The following is a 16,504-nucleotide window of genomic DNA, read 5'->3' as shown; positions in this document are numbered from 1 at the left end:
TATTAATGCAGTGTTATAAATGAATTTTAAGTAGTAGATGAACTCACAAATATGGATCCTTTTGGAGACTCCCTCTGGCAAAGGGAGTAGGAACAGTAGGTCATCTAAAATGATGGTTTTGAGATGGCCACAAAGAGTTTACCTGCTTTCAGCATGTGGTGACAATGTCCTCCCATGAATGCTGAAGGTCACTGAAATAGCTGACCTGGAGCCCATGTGGGCATGTCATGCAAGTGAAGAAAGAAAGATGAAGCCAGGTATTATCCAACGGGTGGTCAGACACCAGACAGAAATGAGAACTCCCTAGTAGATACCAGAGTCCATAAATAGCAGAAGGAGATCAGATGCTTCCTACCTTTACATCCTGAATCCACCTATGCTCCATACCCTGGTGCTCCAAAAGCTGAAAATCAGATGCAGTTCTCAACAGAAGAGGTATCCTCATTTGACTAAAATTTTTCTAAGCATATGGGTAAAGCCATAAATTAATTCAGATTTAGGATATGCTTAAAATAGAAATAATTATCAAACATTGGGGATTCATAGTAAAGAGTTGAATCATTTCAGTATTCATTCATCAACATATATTTATTGCCATACTAGAAGGTGAGAATACTATATTAAAGGTGTCACATCCTAGATGGACACCAAGGCACGCCCAGCAAATAAGCAAATACAGGAAGACCTATAAAATTCATGACATGTTTTGGCACAGGCAAGGATTACAGTAATTGAAGGGTGAAAAATAAAGACCACTTTTAATGTTGACATATGGAGAAACTTCACCCAAGAGGAAGGATAATTTAACTAGTCATAAAGCACAATAATGGTTCACACAAATAAAGGGGAAAAAAGACCAGGTGCCATAGCATGTACCTGTAACCCCACTCCTCAGGAGGCTGAGGCAAGAGGACCACAACTTCAAGGCCAGCCTCAACAACTTAGCAAATTCTCATATTAAAAGGAAAGAAAGAAAGAGACAGAAAAAGAGAGAGAAATGCAATCAGGGAGAAAGTAGGAAAGTATTTTCTATGAGAAGAATGTGTGAGGAGTTGAACATGCTCAAGGCATGCCTGGAGAAAAATAAGTAGATCAGTTTAAAATAAGTCGAATAATAATAAAGAATAGTGTGAGATAATATGACTAGCATGGCATAAGAGGAATGCATTTCTCTTGGTGAATGACTAGTTATGAGGACAAAGCAGAAAAGCATGAATGAATCATAATAGACAAATCTAGTTTTGAGCTTGGGAATTTAGAATTAGGATATTAATGACAGAAATAGGGAAGCCAGTGCAGAGCTAGTTTTGGGCAAAATGAATATGAGGTGACAACATGACATCCAGGGAAGTGATAAGCAAACAGCTAAAGATGAGAAACTGGATCTCGGTGGAGAAACAAAATTGGAAATGTGGATTTGAGACTTATCAGTGCTGAGATAATTACTGAGGCCTGTGAGTGGTGACTGTCTGATGTGAGGCAATTAAAAAAAAAAAAAAAAGTAGAAGTTGGTGTCCACAAAGAAAACAAAGAAGGAGCTGTCAGGAAGTTGGAATGTAATCTATCCCAGGAGCAGAGTCAGGACAATATGCAAGAGGGAATGAGATCAGCAGCATGAAATGCCAGACAGGGATAAAAGAGACAGAGACCAATTTCCTGATGAGATTATTCTAGTGGGAGCAATGTCAGTGGAGTGGTAAAGGTAAAGGAATGCTTCTGAGAATGGGTTTAAGAGTTAGCTGATAGAGAAGGAAAAGATAATTGTTATTTGACCATTATAAGACAAATAAAATTATGAAATTGCTAGATTTACAGCATCATCAAGGAATAGGGGGGAGAAGCTACTTTTATTTTATTTTTATGTTTGATGTTCCTGCACACTAAAGGAAAGCATTCTATGGAGAAAAATCAATCAAGGAATAACAATTCCAGAAGGCTTTGAAATAAGAAGATCTAACCTATCTCATTGTGTTTCAGGCACTGTTTTTCGTGGTTTATACATATTATACCATCTTTTCTATAATACTCTGAAAAGTTGAGTACTATTATCATCTTTGTTTTAAAGATGAGTAAATGGAGGCATAAAGAGGCCAAGTGACATGCCCAACATCACTGTCTGGAAGGCATGGGGTCAAGAATGAATTTGGGTTAAGTGACTAGAAGCATTATGCTCTTGTCCACTGGGCTATATCACTTTCAGTGATTATAGAGGAAGTAAATGAATGACTTTCTTCATGAGACTGGAGGCAAGAAAGGAAGGTAGATATACTGGTTTATGCCAGAATGACAATGAAAGCACCTGAGACTATCATGTGAGGTGTGACATCATATTACAGAGTTCCATCTGGAAACTAAGAAAGGAGAGAAGAGGTTGGGAGAGGACTTAGTACTTAAGGAGTTCGTGGAATTCAGAAGGATGCACTGCAGACTCAACATAAGCATACAACTGTGGGACAATTTCTGGAGCCCCTACTGATAAGGGACCCTAAAGACTGATAAGTCAAGGTCAGTGTGGACCTCCAGAGAAAGGGTGGAAGATCTGAGTCTGGAGATAAGCCCAGTGGGTAAAGTTGTAAGGTCGAACTTGGGAGAAATGTTAGGATATTGGATAAAAGTTAATGTAGGTGGCAGATTACATTTTATAATTCCAGACAAGAAGCAGTTTCAAGTAAAAAGAATTTTGATAAATTAATATGGTATTGGCTCAATATCAACAACACAAGGTTTGTAAACCTACATATCAAACTGGATGATCCATATATTTCAATAGGAGCAATAGATACAAGTCTAAGCAATTGAGTCTTCCACTAGAAAAATGTTGTCTTACTACAGGATGATGACCATGATGGTGATTTTATTAATAATATTATTTTATATTTGATTGGTTCCTTATTCACTATCAATTAATCTCAGACTCTGCAAAACAAAATTTGTTATGTGTACTGAAAGTACATGTCCAAATTCACATGGCTTGGCTTTTACTTTTTTTCTTCTTCTTTTCTTTCTTTTTCTGTTTGCTTGTTTTAGGCAGGATCTCACTGTGTTGCCAAGGCTAGTTTCTAACTCATAGGTTCAAGAGATCCTTCCACTACAGCCTCCCAAGCAGCCGGGCTATAAGGCATTAGCCACCATGCCTAGATTCACATGACTTAAGTGAATAAGCAAAGGCTAACATATGAATGAAATGCTGAGTCTATCCTTGTTGAACAGTTCTAGAAAATGCTATTAAAAATCAAAAGAGTGGAATAGTTCATGTAATTCATGACTAGGAAATACAGTCATAACCCTATGATAGATGACATTTTATAATAAACTGGCTATATTATTATAAGAATTATTAACTTCAATAACTAAATGGATTTCATAAATGTTTGCAAGCATTAAATCACAGAGAATTTCAAATAATATAAAACCATTTTTAAATATCAGTCTTCCTCCACTGATATACTTTTTTATTTAAGATCAGGAGTAAAAAACAACCAAAAGTCATAAAAATGTCATGTTGAACTTTGTTGGCAGACAATGGATGTTTTAGACCTTGTTTAATCAGGATTGATCACTCAGCTCTCAAAGATGGCATAAAATATAAACAGCTCATTATTCTTTGTATGATAATGTTCACTATTTAGATGGTTGTTTGTGTTTAGACTGAGTTTATAACTATTATTTCAAAAATAAATAAATAAATAAAACTTAAACTTAGGGCCCAGGGAGTACCCAGGAGTATTGTTCACCTGTTTCTTGGAAGATGGCCTTCATGGATTTTCAACTATAGTGATGTATTTAATTAGTTATAAAGAATTTGGAAGATAAATGCCTAACAAGATTTTGAATTATTCAAGAAAATTTATTTGAAGACCCAGTTTTACTGGTAAATTATTTTTTAGGAGATTTTCATTGTCTGAGAATCTGTACTAGCTAGGTTGCCATTACAATACAGCACTCAAAACATCAAACAGAGCTTACACGTAAGTGCAATATAGTGTTGATTGCTGGCTTTTTTTTTTCCAGGGTAGGGGGATACTGAGGACTGAACTCAGGGGCACTCAGCCACTGAGCCACATCCCCCAGGGTCTCACTGAGTTGCTTAGCACCTTGCCGTTGCTGAGGCTGGCTTTGAAATCTTGATTCTCCTGTCTCAGCCTCCTGAGCTGCTGGGAATTCAGGTGTGTGCCTTCGCGCCCAGCTTGATTGCTGGCTTTTAATAAAACACATGATTATATTCCAGAACCAATCATAAATATTTAATACTTTGTTTCCTGTATGCACACATACATATATTTTATGTATCCACACATACATGTGTACATTTATGCATATATGTACATATATTTATGCATAATGTATATGTGTGTATATGTGTATATATATATGTACATATATATATATATCCAGGTATTGAACACTTCGTGACTTTCTACGTATCTCATTACTCTGCACTAATGAGATGGCTAGGCCCATTTAAAAATCTGTTAATATCTTTCAGATACTTGCTGAAATTCTAAGTATTTCTTTGCACATTGACTGAAATTATAAGTGCCTCCTCATCAAGTAACTGTGATTTAAAGAAGCTTTTTAAGACCACTGAACTAAAACTACAACAATAAATTTATAATGGCATCTTGTAAAGTTTTAGAAAATTTCTTGTCATCTCCACATTGATGTCAGAACACTAAAAATCAGGAAACACATATCAGGAAATGATTGTAAAAAGAAAAGTGAATTTTTATTATTTCTCAAGTTCAATTATTATCTTCTTACAAATAATGTTCTTCAATACAAATATTCTTAGCACATTTAAATGTTAAATCTTTAAATATTCTTAATCTATAAATTTCTTCCTTATGTAAGTTTTAATGGTTAAGCATAGTGAAGGTTCCCAGCACAGACATCCCCGTTTGGGTAGAGAATTCTCACCTTATTATAGGCGTTGTGACTAAGGAGGGTGTGAGAATTCTCCTGTTCATCACTCAGTGAGAAGGAGGACAAATGACTGAAGGGTCCTGGGGTAAGACAGTCAGCATGTGGGAGGGTCTGAGGCTGCAGCAGGGACTTAGCAGGAGGATAGAGTTTAGTCTGATATAAAGGATGGAGCGAAACAGGCTTGTGAGGCACTGTTACATCCTGGGAAGAAGAAAGGCATAAGGAGTACGTTAGTGGACAAAAGTCAAGCACACTTTTAGTTTTATTGTAGATGCACTAGTATGAAGAACAGACTTCTCATAAGGAGGTATCACTCACAAGACACCTGCTTCAGAGTGTACTATTTGTCTCTTTCAATAATTCCTTTTTATCCCCCATCTCCAGCCTTTGTGCAGAGCAAAATAAGGGCCTGCACAGTGTCTCCTGAAGGGTGCTAAGTTTGTTATTTTTGGAAGTCTTGAGAGCAGAAATGTGTAAGAAAGGAGAGAGCCTATCCAAAGAGGTTGGATGGGGATATTTAAAGAGGAAATAGCGGTGGAAATCAATTCAAGGATGCTTCTGACTTGCTCTAGAAAAAATTGGAGGAGAAAGAATAGGACATTGTAGAGGATATTAAGATCTGAGTGAGGGATTGAGGTACTAGGTTTAGTTCATCAAATAGTGAGTTTTCAAGTTTAATTTAGCAGAGAAAAAGAACTGGGGAAAATTGAATCTGGAAGGAATGAAGGAAGACTTCAATTCCAGACATTGTCCCCTTGGAGAGAACCCAGCAGTGCAACCACAGAGAGAGGTAACAGCCCTTAGGGTGATCTTTAACATGGAAATGGGAAGAGCCAAAACAACCTTTGTGGAGGTAAGAGCTATTTAATGAGACTATGAATGATGTGAATGAGCAAGGAAATTATGAAAATGAGAATTTATTCTAGCAATAAAAGTTGCAAAAAGAGCATATATGTATGTATGTACATATACATGTATGTACTTTTTAAATGTAACCTGAATTCATTTTTCCAAGCAATATATTTTTAAGCAACTGATTGATTTTCAAAAATGTACACTTCGTGTGTTGCTATACCAGAAGACATCCTATGTTTTAAAAATATTTTCAAATAATTGGTTAAAATTTACCTTAAAAACTTCTTGGAAATTTTTAAGTAAGCTAAAAATCTTAAGTTTGCAGAATGATAGGTTTCAACCTTCTATACCTTGAAAGAATGACTGTGTTTTATTTCTACTAGTTTTTCATTTCTTCTTCAAGTATATCTTTAGAAAAAATACAAATACATATTCTAATTTCACTCATACACAACAAGCAAACACTCACTATAAAAAAGATAGCATCCTTTATACAATATCCTGTATCACATTTGTTTTTTCATTTAACAACAATTTTGGAATACTTATCAGTATTTTAAAACTATTCATTTTCTATCAAGACATATTATTGAGTTATTCTAATTATTATTTAATAATTTAATAATTATTTGTTGTCATTTAGTTGATTCCCTTAGAAATTCCAGGTGAATCACTTAAAATAAAATCACCTAATACTGATGAGATTATCTCCTCTCTGCTACTTAAGACACTTCTCGTTTTTTTTGTCTAATTTCATTAACTAATAGTTCTCATTCTTCTTATATTGAAATATATTCTGCTTTGTCTTATTTATCAATCAAATATTTTATAGTTTTATTAAGAACTCATTACACATCTTAATCAGTGTGAAAAGTGAATAACATGAAAACTGAATAGCAAACACAAAACTAGTTATCCAAGAAAAGGGCAGATTGCTCTTGGTAGTTGAAGGTGCTTAGAAAAAGGTGGCTGGAACAGTCTCTGGTTAGGCTTCATTTTTCTTGATGGGTTTAAGAACCCATTCTCAGGATGTCCAGGGACAAGCCTGCAGTGATTCATGGGAAACAGAGGGTACACAATATGGGAGAATCCTGTAGGCTCTAGTTTTATGCAGTCAGGAGGAAAATGTCCTCCTAGAGTGTGCAGCTCTGTGTTTTATACTTCTGAGTTCACTGTGGCTAAACTCCAATTCATGGGAGTAAATCAAACCTGAACCCCTTGTGGGATTATGTCACCACATGATCCTAGCTTACCCAGGCATCTGGGCAGACAGGGAGAGCAGAATTTTATCAGCAACAGGACAGGCCAAAGAGAACAAAGAGTCTAGGCCAATCTCATGTGAGTACTGCTGGGTTTACAGTGCAGAATAAAGGAGAAAATATTTTTGATATCTATGTCACCTAAGCCTCCTCTTTCAGTCTGTGCTAGCTATCTCTTGGGCTTCACATCAAGTTGTTATCCTGCCATTCTCTTTACCATTACCCTGGGAATTTTCTCTGCTTTGTTCTTGTATTCAAACTTCCGTTTCCAAAATTCTAAGGTTCTTTTTCTTAGTTTTCTCCTCTATGTACACATTAAGCTATAAATTTTCTTGCAAAGACTATTTTATCTATATCTTGTATATTCTAAAATATAATAATTGTAAGGATGATGATCTTATTACCATTTTTCCTCAGGTAGAAATCTTATGTTTTTTCAAGTTGTATCTCTTTTTCATTAGTTTAAGAAGTTGGTTTTAATATTATACAAAGTAACATATAATCATTATAGAAAAATTAGAAGATAGAAGCAAGCTAAAAGACAATTTAAAAAAGTAATTTTAATCCTATGAACCCAAAGACAATCTTCCAAATATCCTTCTTTGGGGTGGTGAGGGAATAACAACATACTTCCTAATTTCAAAATATACTACAAAACTACAAATCAAAACAGTTTAAGGTACTGGCATAAAAATAGACATGTAAGCCAATGGAACCAGAGTAAAGAGTGCAAAAATAAATCCATTCTTTATGACAAATCAGCTGATTTTTGATAACAATGCCAAAACATACAATGGAGAAAGAATAGACTTCTTTAATAAGGGAAGCCTATATATCCACATCAGAAGGATAAAATTGGACCCTTGTCTCACACCATGTGCAAGAAATCACTCAAGATGGATAAAAGACTTAAACCTAAAGCCTGAAACTGGTAAAACTACTAGAGGAAAAGAAGGGAAAAAATATTTTGACATTGGCTTGGGGAGTAATTTTTTGAATATGACATCTAAAACATAGGCAACAAAAAGTAAAACTTTATGCATGAAAAAAATCAACAAAGTATAAAGGCAATCTATGGAATAATATCTGTAAACTATATTACCAATAAGGGCTACTATCCAAACTATATGTGGAATTTAAACAAGTCAATGTAAGAATAATAATAATAAAAACTCCCCCCCCACACACACATACATACTCTGATTTAAAAATGAGCAAGGGACTTGGTTTAGGTAGCTTTGCATTGCTGTGATCAAAATACCTGACAAGAATAAATCAGAGGAGGGAAAGTTTATTTTGGCTCTTGGTTTCAGAGATTCAGTCCACAGTGTGCTGACTCCCCTGTTCTGGATCCAAGGTGAGGCTGAACATTATGGTATAAGAATGTGGGGAAGGGAAGCTGCTCATTGCATGGTGACCAGGAAGCAGAGAGAAGGGACATGGAGTTAGCGTCACAAGGAAGATGAACCCTTTCAGTACATGCACCCAGTGTTCACCTCCTGCAGTCACAACCCACCTGCCTACCACCCAGTCAGTCTATTCAAACAAGGATGGACTGGTTAATTACAGATCTCATAATTTAATCACTTCTCCTCCAAACATTCCTGTACCAACACAAGAGCTTTTGGCACCATATATACAAACCATAACAGGACCTAAATAGATATTTCTCAAAAGAAGATATGGCTAATGAGTACGTGAAAAGGCAAATGGGGATATGAAAAAATGTTCAGCATCACTGATCATTAGGGAAATGCAACAAAACCACAATGAGATATCACCTCACCTCTGATCCAAAACACCAAAGATTACAAGTATTGGAAAGAATGTGGAGAAAAGAGAACCCTTGTGCACTGTTGTCAGGAATGTAAATTAGTTTAACCATTATGGAAAATGATATAAGTTCCTCGTAAAATTGGAACTAAAACTACCATATGAACCAGCAATCCCACTACTGGGTATATATGCAAAGGAACTGAAATCAGTATGTTGAAGAGACACTTGCACTCCCATGTACATTGCAACACTATTCACAACAGCCTAGAAATGGAAACAACTTAGGTGTCCATCAACCAATAAATGGATAAAGAAAATGTGGCATATGTATACAATGGGATACTATTCAGCCTTTAAAAAGAACGGAATCTTTTCATTTGTGAAAACATGAATTGGGCCAGAGATCATTATATTAAATGAAATAAGCCAGGTACAGAAAAACAGTACTGCATTATTTTACTCATAGAATATCAAAATATTGATCTCATAGAAGTTGAGAATAGAACAGAAATTATCAGAATCTGGGGAGAGTAGGAAGGAGGAAAGGATGGTGAAATGTTGATCAGTGGATACTAGCTACAATTAAATAGGGGCAAGAAGTTCTGGTATGCTATTGCACAGGAGGATGACTATAGATAACAATAATGTACTGTACATTTCAAAAAGCTAGAAGAAAGGATTGTGAAAATTTTCACAAGAAATCAAAAATATTTGAGGAAATAAATATGCACAATATGAACATGTGCAAAACATCATGTATCATAATAATATGTATAATTGTTACATTTTTTACCAGTTAGATATAATTAACAAAATTAAAAATATGTTAATAAAAATGTAAGGTAAACATGTTTACCTTTAAACATAAGGTAAAAAATGTTGATGAGATTATGAAGGAAAGGAAACCTTTGCACACTGTTCTTGGGAATGTAAATTCCAACACTTAATATGGAAAGCAATAGTGAAATTCCCCCCAAAATTGAAAATATTACTACCTTAAGATTCAGAAATTTCACTTCTTGATATATACCCAAGGAAATTAAATCAGTGGCTTGAGATACTAGTACTCCCATGTTCTCTGAATAATTATTCACAAAATACAAGATATGGTAACAACTTAGATGTCCATTAGTTGTCAACATATAAAGAAAACATAATAGATAAACCTGCAATGGAAGATTAATCAACCTTACAAAACAAGGAAATCCTGTCATTTGTAATAACATAGAAGAAAGTAGAAGTGAAATAATTCAAACATAGAAAGCCAAAAACAGTGTGAACTCATTTATATGTGGATTTTAGAATAGTTAAATTAAAATAAAATACTCAAACTTATAGAAGTAGAGACTAGAATAATAGTTGCCAGGGCCTGGGTTGGTGGGGGTTGGGGGGACGTTGGTCAAAGGTTCTATAGTTTTAGTTATTCAAGATAAACAAGTTCTGCGTATCCAATGAATAGAAATATCAGTATAATTAACAAAATATACTGCATACTATGACTTGATAAGTGTGAATTCTAAATGCAATCACAAAATAAGAATTATAATAATAATGGTAGCTATGTGAGGTGATAGATATGTCAGCTTGATTATGAGTATTTTATGATACATATCAAAACATTAAGTGGTACACTTTAAGTATACAGAACTTTATTGTTAATTATATCTCAATAAAGTTGGGGGAAAGGAGAAGTAAACAGAATATTTTTCCTCCTTGATCAAAGATTCATTGAAAAGCAAAAATTTCTACTTACAGATGAGCAGAACAATTTTGTTTTCTTAGTTACTTATTAATTTATAAATTTTGTGATTAGATAAATTTGTGTACACCATATCTACCTTGACAACTAATAGAGTTTTCTTTTTGTTCTAATATATAACCAATTTTTATGAGGGTCCCACAGATTTTCAAAATAGTTTTTAGTTTTGTGCTTTACTTTGTGGGATACAGAATCCAAAATATATTTAATAGATTTATTTGAGATGATCCATCTTTACTTGTTCTTTATGCCTGATCTATTATAAACTGAAAAATTGAATTAATAGTATTTTACCAGTAACAGATTTTCATTTATTTTAATCCTGTATTTTGCTTTTACTGTATGAATCTTGATATTATATTCTGACCTTTAGATACTCTAGTGATTGTATTTTTCTTGTAAATTATATCCTTTAGCATTGCAATAGATTTTTACTTCCTTTACTTAAAGGATTTTTCCCATTATGAAGGTTATAACTTCTCTCTTTTTGATTGTGGTACCTGAAATATTTTATCATTTTCAACTACTCTCAGCACACTATTTTTAAAGTCTCAAGTTAGAGATTATTTGTTTGCTATCCAACCAGGGATCCTTTTTGTTTGTTTCTTTCTTTCTCACCTCATATATCTCCATGGTAAATATACCTTTCCGGCATGAGAAATTTCTGCTCCAGATTCATATGGGGAAGAGCCCACTGCCTGGGATTATCTTTGTGCCTCAGTGTTTGGGTTATGGATTGATTTAGCTTTCCCTTCGCCCCAAGTAAGGAAGGCTGTGCTGTATGGTACTCTCCACAGCAACATGTCTGTGTCCAGGCTGCCACAGGAAAAGAGAGCCCCTGACGAGTATGACTTTCTATATTTCTATGTCCAGACAGTTTCAATTCCTCTGCTTCTCAGAAGAAAATCAGGACAGGATTTCTGTTGCCGACAAGTGCACCCATCCGAAGACCAGGGATTTGAAGTTTGCAAGTTAAGGTGCATCCAGACCCTCAGAGAAGGCTGTTTGCTGAATCTGCAGTTATTGTATCCTCACTCCATTTCTTCCTAAACACATATTTTCTCACTCTCTTCACTGATTTTTAGCAGTCTTTACACTTTTTTTCTATGGTTTGGAGTTTTTCTTGTAACCTCATTGTTTGTGGATTAACTGGAATTTATGTTTTTGTTTCTCCTTTTGCTTTCGAATGAGGTCAGAATGATAAATGGTAATTAATTGCCAATTTTGAAGTACCATATTCAAACCAAGAACCCCATTAGTAATTCTTCAAACACAGATTTTCACAGTGCATCTTGAATGTGGCCTCTTTATAAGTGCTTTGCCACAAGATAACTTGAGAACCTTTGAATGGGTCCAAAAGATTTTACTGGTCCTTCTCCATCTCATTATTGCAGAGAACTCTGTGTGTGTGTGTGTGTGTGTGTGTGTGTGTGTGTGTGTGTTCTTTGTCATCATAGTTTACCTTTGGATATCAAAGTACCTGCAACCTCATACTACAATCTGTTTTCTAATACATCCCATTGCTGTGATACCTCCACTGTTTCCCATAAAATAGTGCTTTTGTTAAAGAAGCTACTTACTTTAGAAAACAAATTTCTCTATTTTTTCCCTTAAAGCTCAAAACTGTCAACTTTTGTATACTGTATATTTAAGACATGAATGCTGTAAACTGAGAACATTTTAAAATCTTATACTTTGATTTAACCATACAATAAAACCTCCAAAATCATAATTCCCTCAATACTGATTGTTTCAAATCTTCAGAGGCGTTTTCTATACATTTTCTAATAGCTTTTCATACCAAAGGAATACATTTGTGTTCATTGTTCTGTTGTTTTCTTTTTTTATAATAACAATTTGTATTGATAGAGATTTCTATATGCCACATTGTTATACTAAGTATAACAACTGTTATCACATTCTATTTCCCAACACTACCATGATTTAAGTTTTAATATTTTTTTGTTATTGTTTTTTTTAAATTTATTCATTTATTCTAATTTGTTATAAATGACAGCAGAATGAAGTTCAATTCATGTTACACATATAGAGCACAATTTTTCATGTCTCTGGTTGTTCACAAAGTAGTGTCGCACCATTCGTGTCTTCAAACATGTACTTAGGGTCATGATGTCCGTCTCATTCCACGGTCTTTCCTATCCCCATGACCCCTCCCCTTTCTTCCCTCCCCTTTGCCCTATCTAAAGTTCATCCATTCCTCCTATGCTCCGACCCATCCCTATTATCAATCAGCATCGGCAAATCAGAGAAAACACTTGGCCTTTGTTTTTTGGGGGATTGGCTTACTTCATTTAGCATAATATTCTCCAACTCCATCCATTTACCTGCAAATGCCATGATTTTATTCTCTATTTTATAATATTTACCTGGCAAGAAGAACACATGTATCCCCAATTAAATTAGGTTTTTAACTACTATTCTCAATTAAAATTCCTGAAAAGAGAATTTTATCATTTACCTGAGCAATACATTAAACCTCAGAATGTTGAGTACCCTGTCTTTAAACAACAATAAAAACTATATAGCATCTTCATGTCTGTGGTGCCTTACATTGTAAATGCTTTACTAATTATGATATCACCATATTATTATTAACTAACTCAAGCTCAAACACAACTATAAACTTAGGGATAGAAATATTCACAGTGAAAATAGATATAAAAGCAGTTTTAATAATTTCCAAGAAACTGGCCTAGTTCATGCCAAATTCAAGTAGATTATCAGTGTTTAAAATATATTTATGGCTGATAAATTTCTCTACATAGGCCTTGTGTCACATCTGCTATTTCTCATTTATGTTTATATCAGTGGTATATTCAATCTAGGTTGTTTTTCAGGAGTTTTGCTGTCCTTTATAAAGTTGTCTGCTTATGTTATTTTGGTTTAAAATAGTTAAAATGAAAACTAACTTATCTAGCTGATCAGACAGTTAAATTGCATTGTAATAAGGCACAACAGGCTTAAGGAACAGCCCTCCAATGCACTGTCCATTGCAGCAAGATGGATAGCCCTGAAACTCCAAGGAAATCTTAGTATGAATACACATAAGTTTCTACTTTGCAGGACTCAGATCTCCAAAGGACCCTCATAAAAGCCCATATACATGGACAAAGTTTAAATTCTGTTGTCATTGCTTTAGGTGAGGGGTTGGTAAAATTTTACTATAAAGGGCCAACTAGTAAAGATTATAGGCTTTGGAAACACATTTGTCACAATTACTTAATCCTCCTTTGTTAGTATAAAAGCAGCCTTAGGTGATGCAGAAATAAATGGGTATGGCTGTGTTTCAATACAACTTCATTTATAAAAACATTTGTGGACAAGATTTTACCCACAGGCCATAGTTTGTGACCCTTGTTATAGATTATTTTCTTTAAAAACACATTAACAGAATGTCTATTGTGTCAGATCTGTGTCTCACCCACATTCTAATGAATTATCTTGAGCTTAGTACATATGTTTTGAGAATTACTTTTTGAGTGAGAGGTACCAAGGACTTAACCACCACTCAGCTATACTCCCAGGTCTTTTTAATTTTTATTTATCCATCAATGGATGAATAGGGTCTCAGTAAGTTGTCAAGGCTGGCCTTGAATTTGCAGTTCTCCTTCCTCAGCTTTGTGAGTCTCTGGAATGGCAGGCATATGCCTTCATTGCCTGGCTATTCTACATGATTTCTGAGAAGGCATATCATTCTTCACTGCTTTCACATTTAATATATGAGTATTTAATGTTTTACTTTTTGAGGGATGGACAGGGATCATAAAACCGTCTTATACATATTTCTATCAGAAAATTGAGCTATTTCTGGTAAAAAAGTTATAAACCACTTTTCATTCTCTTGAGAAACATCTTCTTCAATGTAAAAGTATGTTAAAAAAACATAAAATTTTCAAAAATTTTAAGCTTTACTTAAGAGTTTGACTTTCAAAAAGGAATAAATTATTTTAGTTGGTTATATTTTTTTAATTTTTTTTATTGGTTGTTCAAAACATTATAAAGCTCTTGACATATCATATTTCATACATTAGATTCAAGTTGGTTATGAACTCCCAATTTTACCCCAAATACAGATTGCAGAATCACATCGGTTACACATCCACATTTTTACATAATGCCCTATTAGTAACTGTTGTATTCTGCTACCTTTCCTATCCTCTACCATCCCCCCTCCCTCCCCTCCCATCTTCTCTCTCTACCCCATCCACTGTAATTCATATCTCTCCTTGTTTATTTTCCCATTCCCCTCACAACCTCTTATATGTAATTTTGTATAATCAAAATCCCAACGGCATTTCTTGTAGAAATGGATAAAGCAATCATGAAATTCATATGGAAAAATAAAAGACCCAGAATAGCAAAAGCAATTCTAAGCAGGAAGTGCGAATCAGGCGGTATAGCGATACCAGACTTAAAACTATATTACAGAGCAATAGTAACAAAAACAGCATGGTACTGGTACCAAAACAGGAGGGTGGACCAATGGTACAGAATAGAGGACACAGAGACTAATCCACAAAGCTACAACTATCTTATATTTGATAAAGGAGCTAAAAGCATGCAATGGAGGGAGGATAGCATCTTCAACAAATGGTGCTGGGAAAACTGGAAATCCATATGCAACAAAATGAAACTGAATCCCCTCCTCTCGCCATGCACAAAAGTTAACTCAAAGTGGATCAAGGAGCTAGATATCAAATCAGAGACTCTGCGTCTGATAGAAGAAAAAGTTGGCTCCGATCTACATATTGTAGGGTCGGGCTCCAAATTCCTTAATAGGACACCCATAGCACAAAAGTTGATAACAAAAATCAACAAATGGGACTTACTTAAACTGAAAAGTTTTCTCTCAGCAAGAGAAACAATAAAAGAGGTAAATAGGGAGCCTACATCATGGGAACAAATTTTTACTCCTCACACTTCAGATAGAGCCCTAATATCCAGAGTATACAAAGAACTCAAAAAATTAAACAATAAGAAAACAAATAACCCAATCAACAAATGGGCCAAAGACCTGAACAGACACTTCTCAGAGGAGGACATACAATCAATCAACAAGTACATGAAAAAATGCTCACCATCTCTAGCAGTCAGAGAAATGAAAATCAAAACCACCCTAAGATACCATCTCACTCCAGTAAGATTGGCAGCCATTATGAAGTCAAACAACAACAAGTGCTGGAGAGGATGTGGGGAAAAGGGTACTCTTGTACATTGCTGGTGGGACTGCAAACTGGTGCGGCCAATCTGGAAAGCAGTATGGAGATTCCTGGGAAAGCTGGGAATGGAACCACCATTTGACCCAGCTATTGCCCTTCTTGGACTTTTCCCTGAAGACCTTAAAAGAGCGTACTACAGGGATACTGCTACATCAATGTTCATAGCAGCACAATTCACAATTGCTAGACTGTGGAACCAACCCAGATGCCCTTCAATAGATGAATGGATAAAAAAAATGTGGCATTTATACACCATGGAGTATTACGCAGCACTAAAAAATGACAAAATCATAGAATTTGCAGGGAAATGGATGGCACTAGAGCAGATTATGCTTAGTGAAGCTAGCCAATCCCTAAAAAACAAATACCAAATGTCTTCTTTGATATAATGAGAACAACTAAGAACAGAGCAGGGAGGAAGAGCAGGAAGAAAAGATTAACATTAAACAGATACATGAGGTGGGATGGAAAGGGAGAGAAAAGGGAAATTGCATGGTAATGGAGGGAGACCCTCATTGTTAGTTGGTTATATTTAATACCATATTGTAGAAAACTTCAAGACAAGAACTTATGTAGCAAATAATATCTTTGTTCATTAGAGAAAAATTAGCAAATATGCAGTGAATAAATTAATTTAGCTTTGACTAACTGACAGAGACATCAGAAAATTAATGCTACAGTCATTCATCCCT

The 16,504-nt window shown here is 34.9% G+C and overlaps 1 protein-coding gene across 30 annotated transcripts in view; it reads right to left on the bottom strand.

Annotated features, from left to right (window-relative positions):
• LOC107143675 (muscular LMNA interacting protein) overlaps positions 1 to 16,504 on the bottom strand; it is a 251,194-nt gene that overhangs the window by 53,297 nt on the left and 181,393 nt on the right. For 26 of the 30 annotated variants that reach the window (XM_048805513.1, XM_048805514.1, XM_048805489.1 and 23 more), the window contains one exon: positions 4,918 to 5,124. The exons of the other annotated variants lie outside the window; for them this stretch is intronic. In XM_048805513.1, coding sequence (XP_048661470.1) covers positions 4,918 to 5,124 — 207 coding nt within the window. The remainder of the gene's footprint in view (positions 1 to 4,917; positions 5,125 to 16,504) is intronic. 30 annotated transcript variants of the gene reach the window in all.

Source organism: Marmota marmota, unplaced genomic scaffold (assembly GCF_001458135.2).
Source record: "Marmota marmota marmota unplaced genomic scaffold, marMar, whole genome shotgun sequence".
Classification (NCBI taxonomy): domain Eukaryota; kingdom Metazoa; phylum Chordata; class Mammalia; order Rodentia; family Sciuridae; genus Marmota; species Marmota marmota.
The sequence above is the reverse complement of the archived record's forward strand: the minus strand, read 5'-3'. Positions and strand labels throughout refer to the sequence as shown.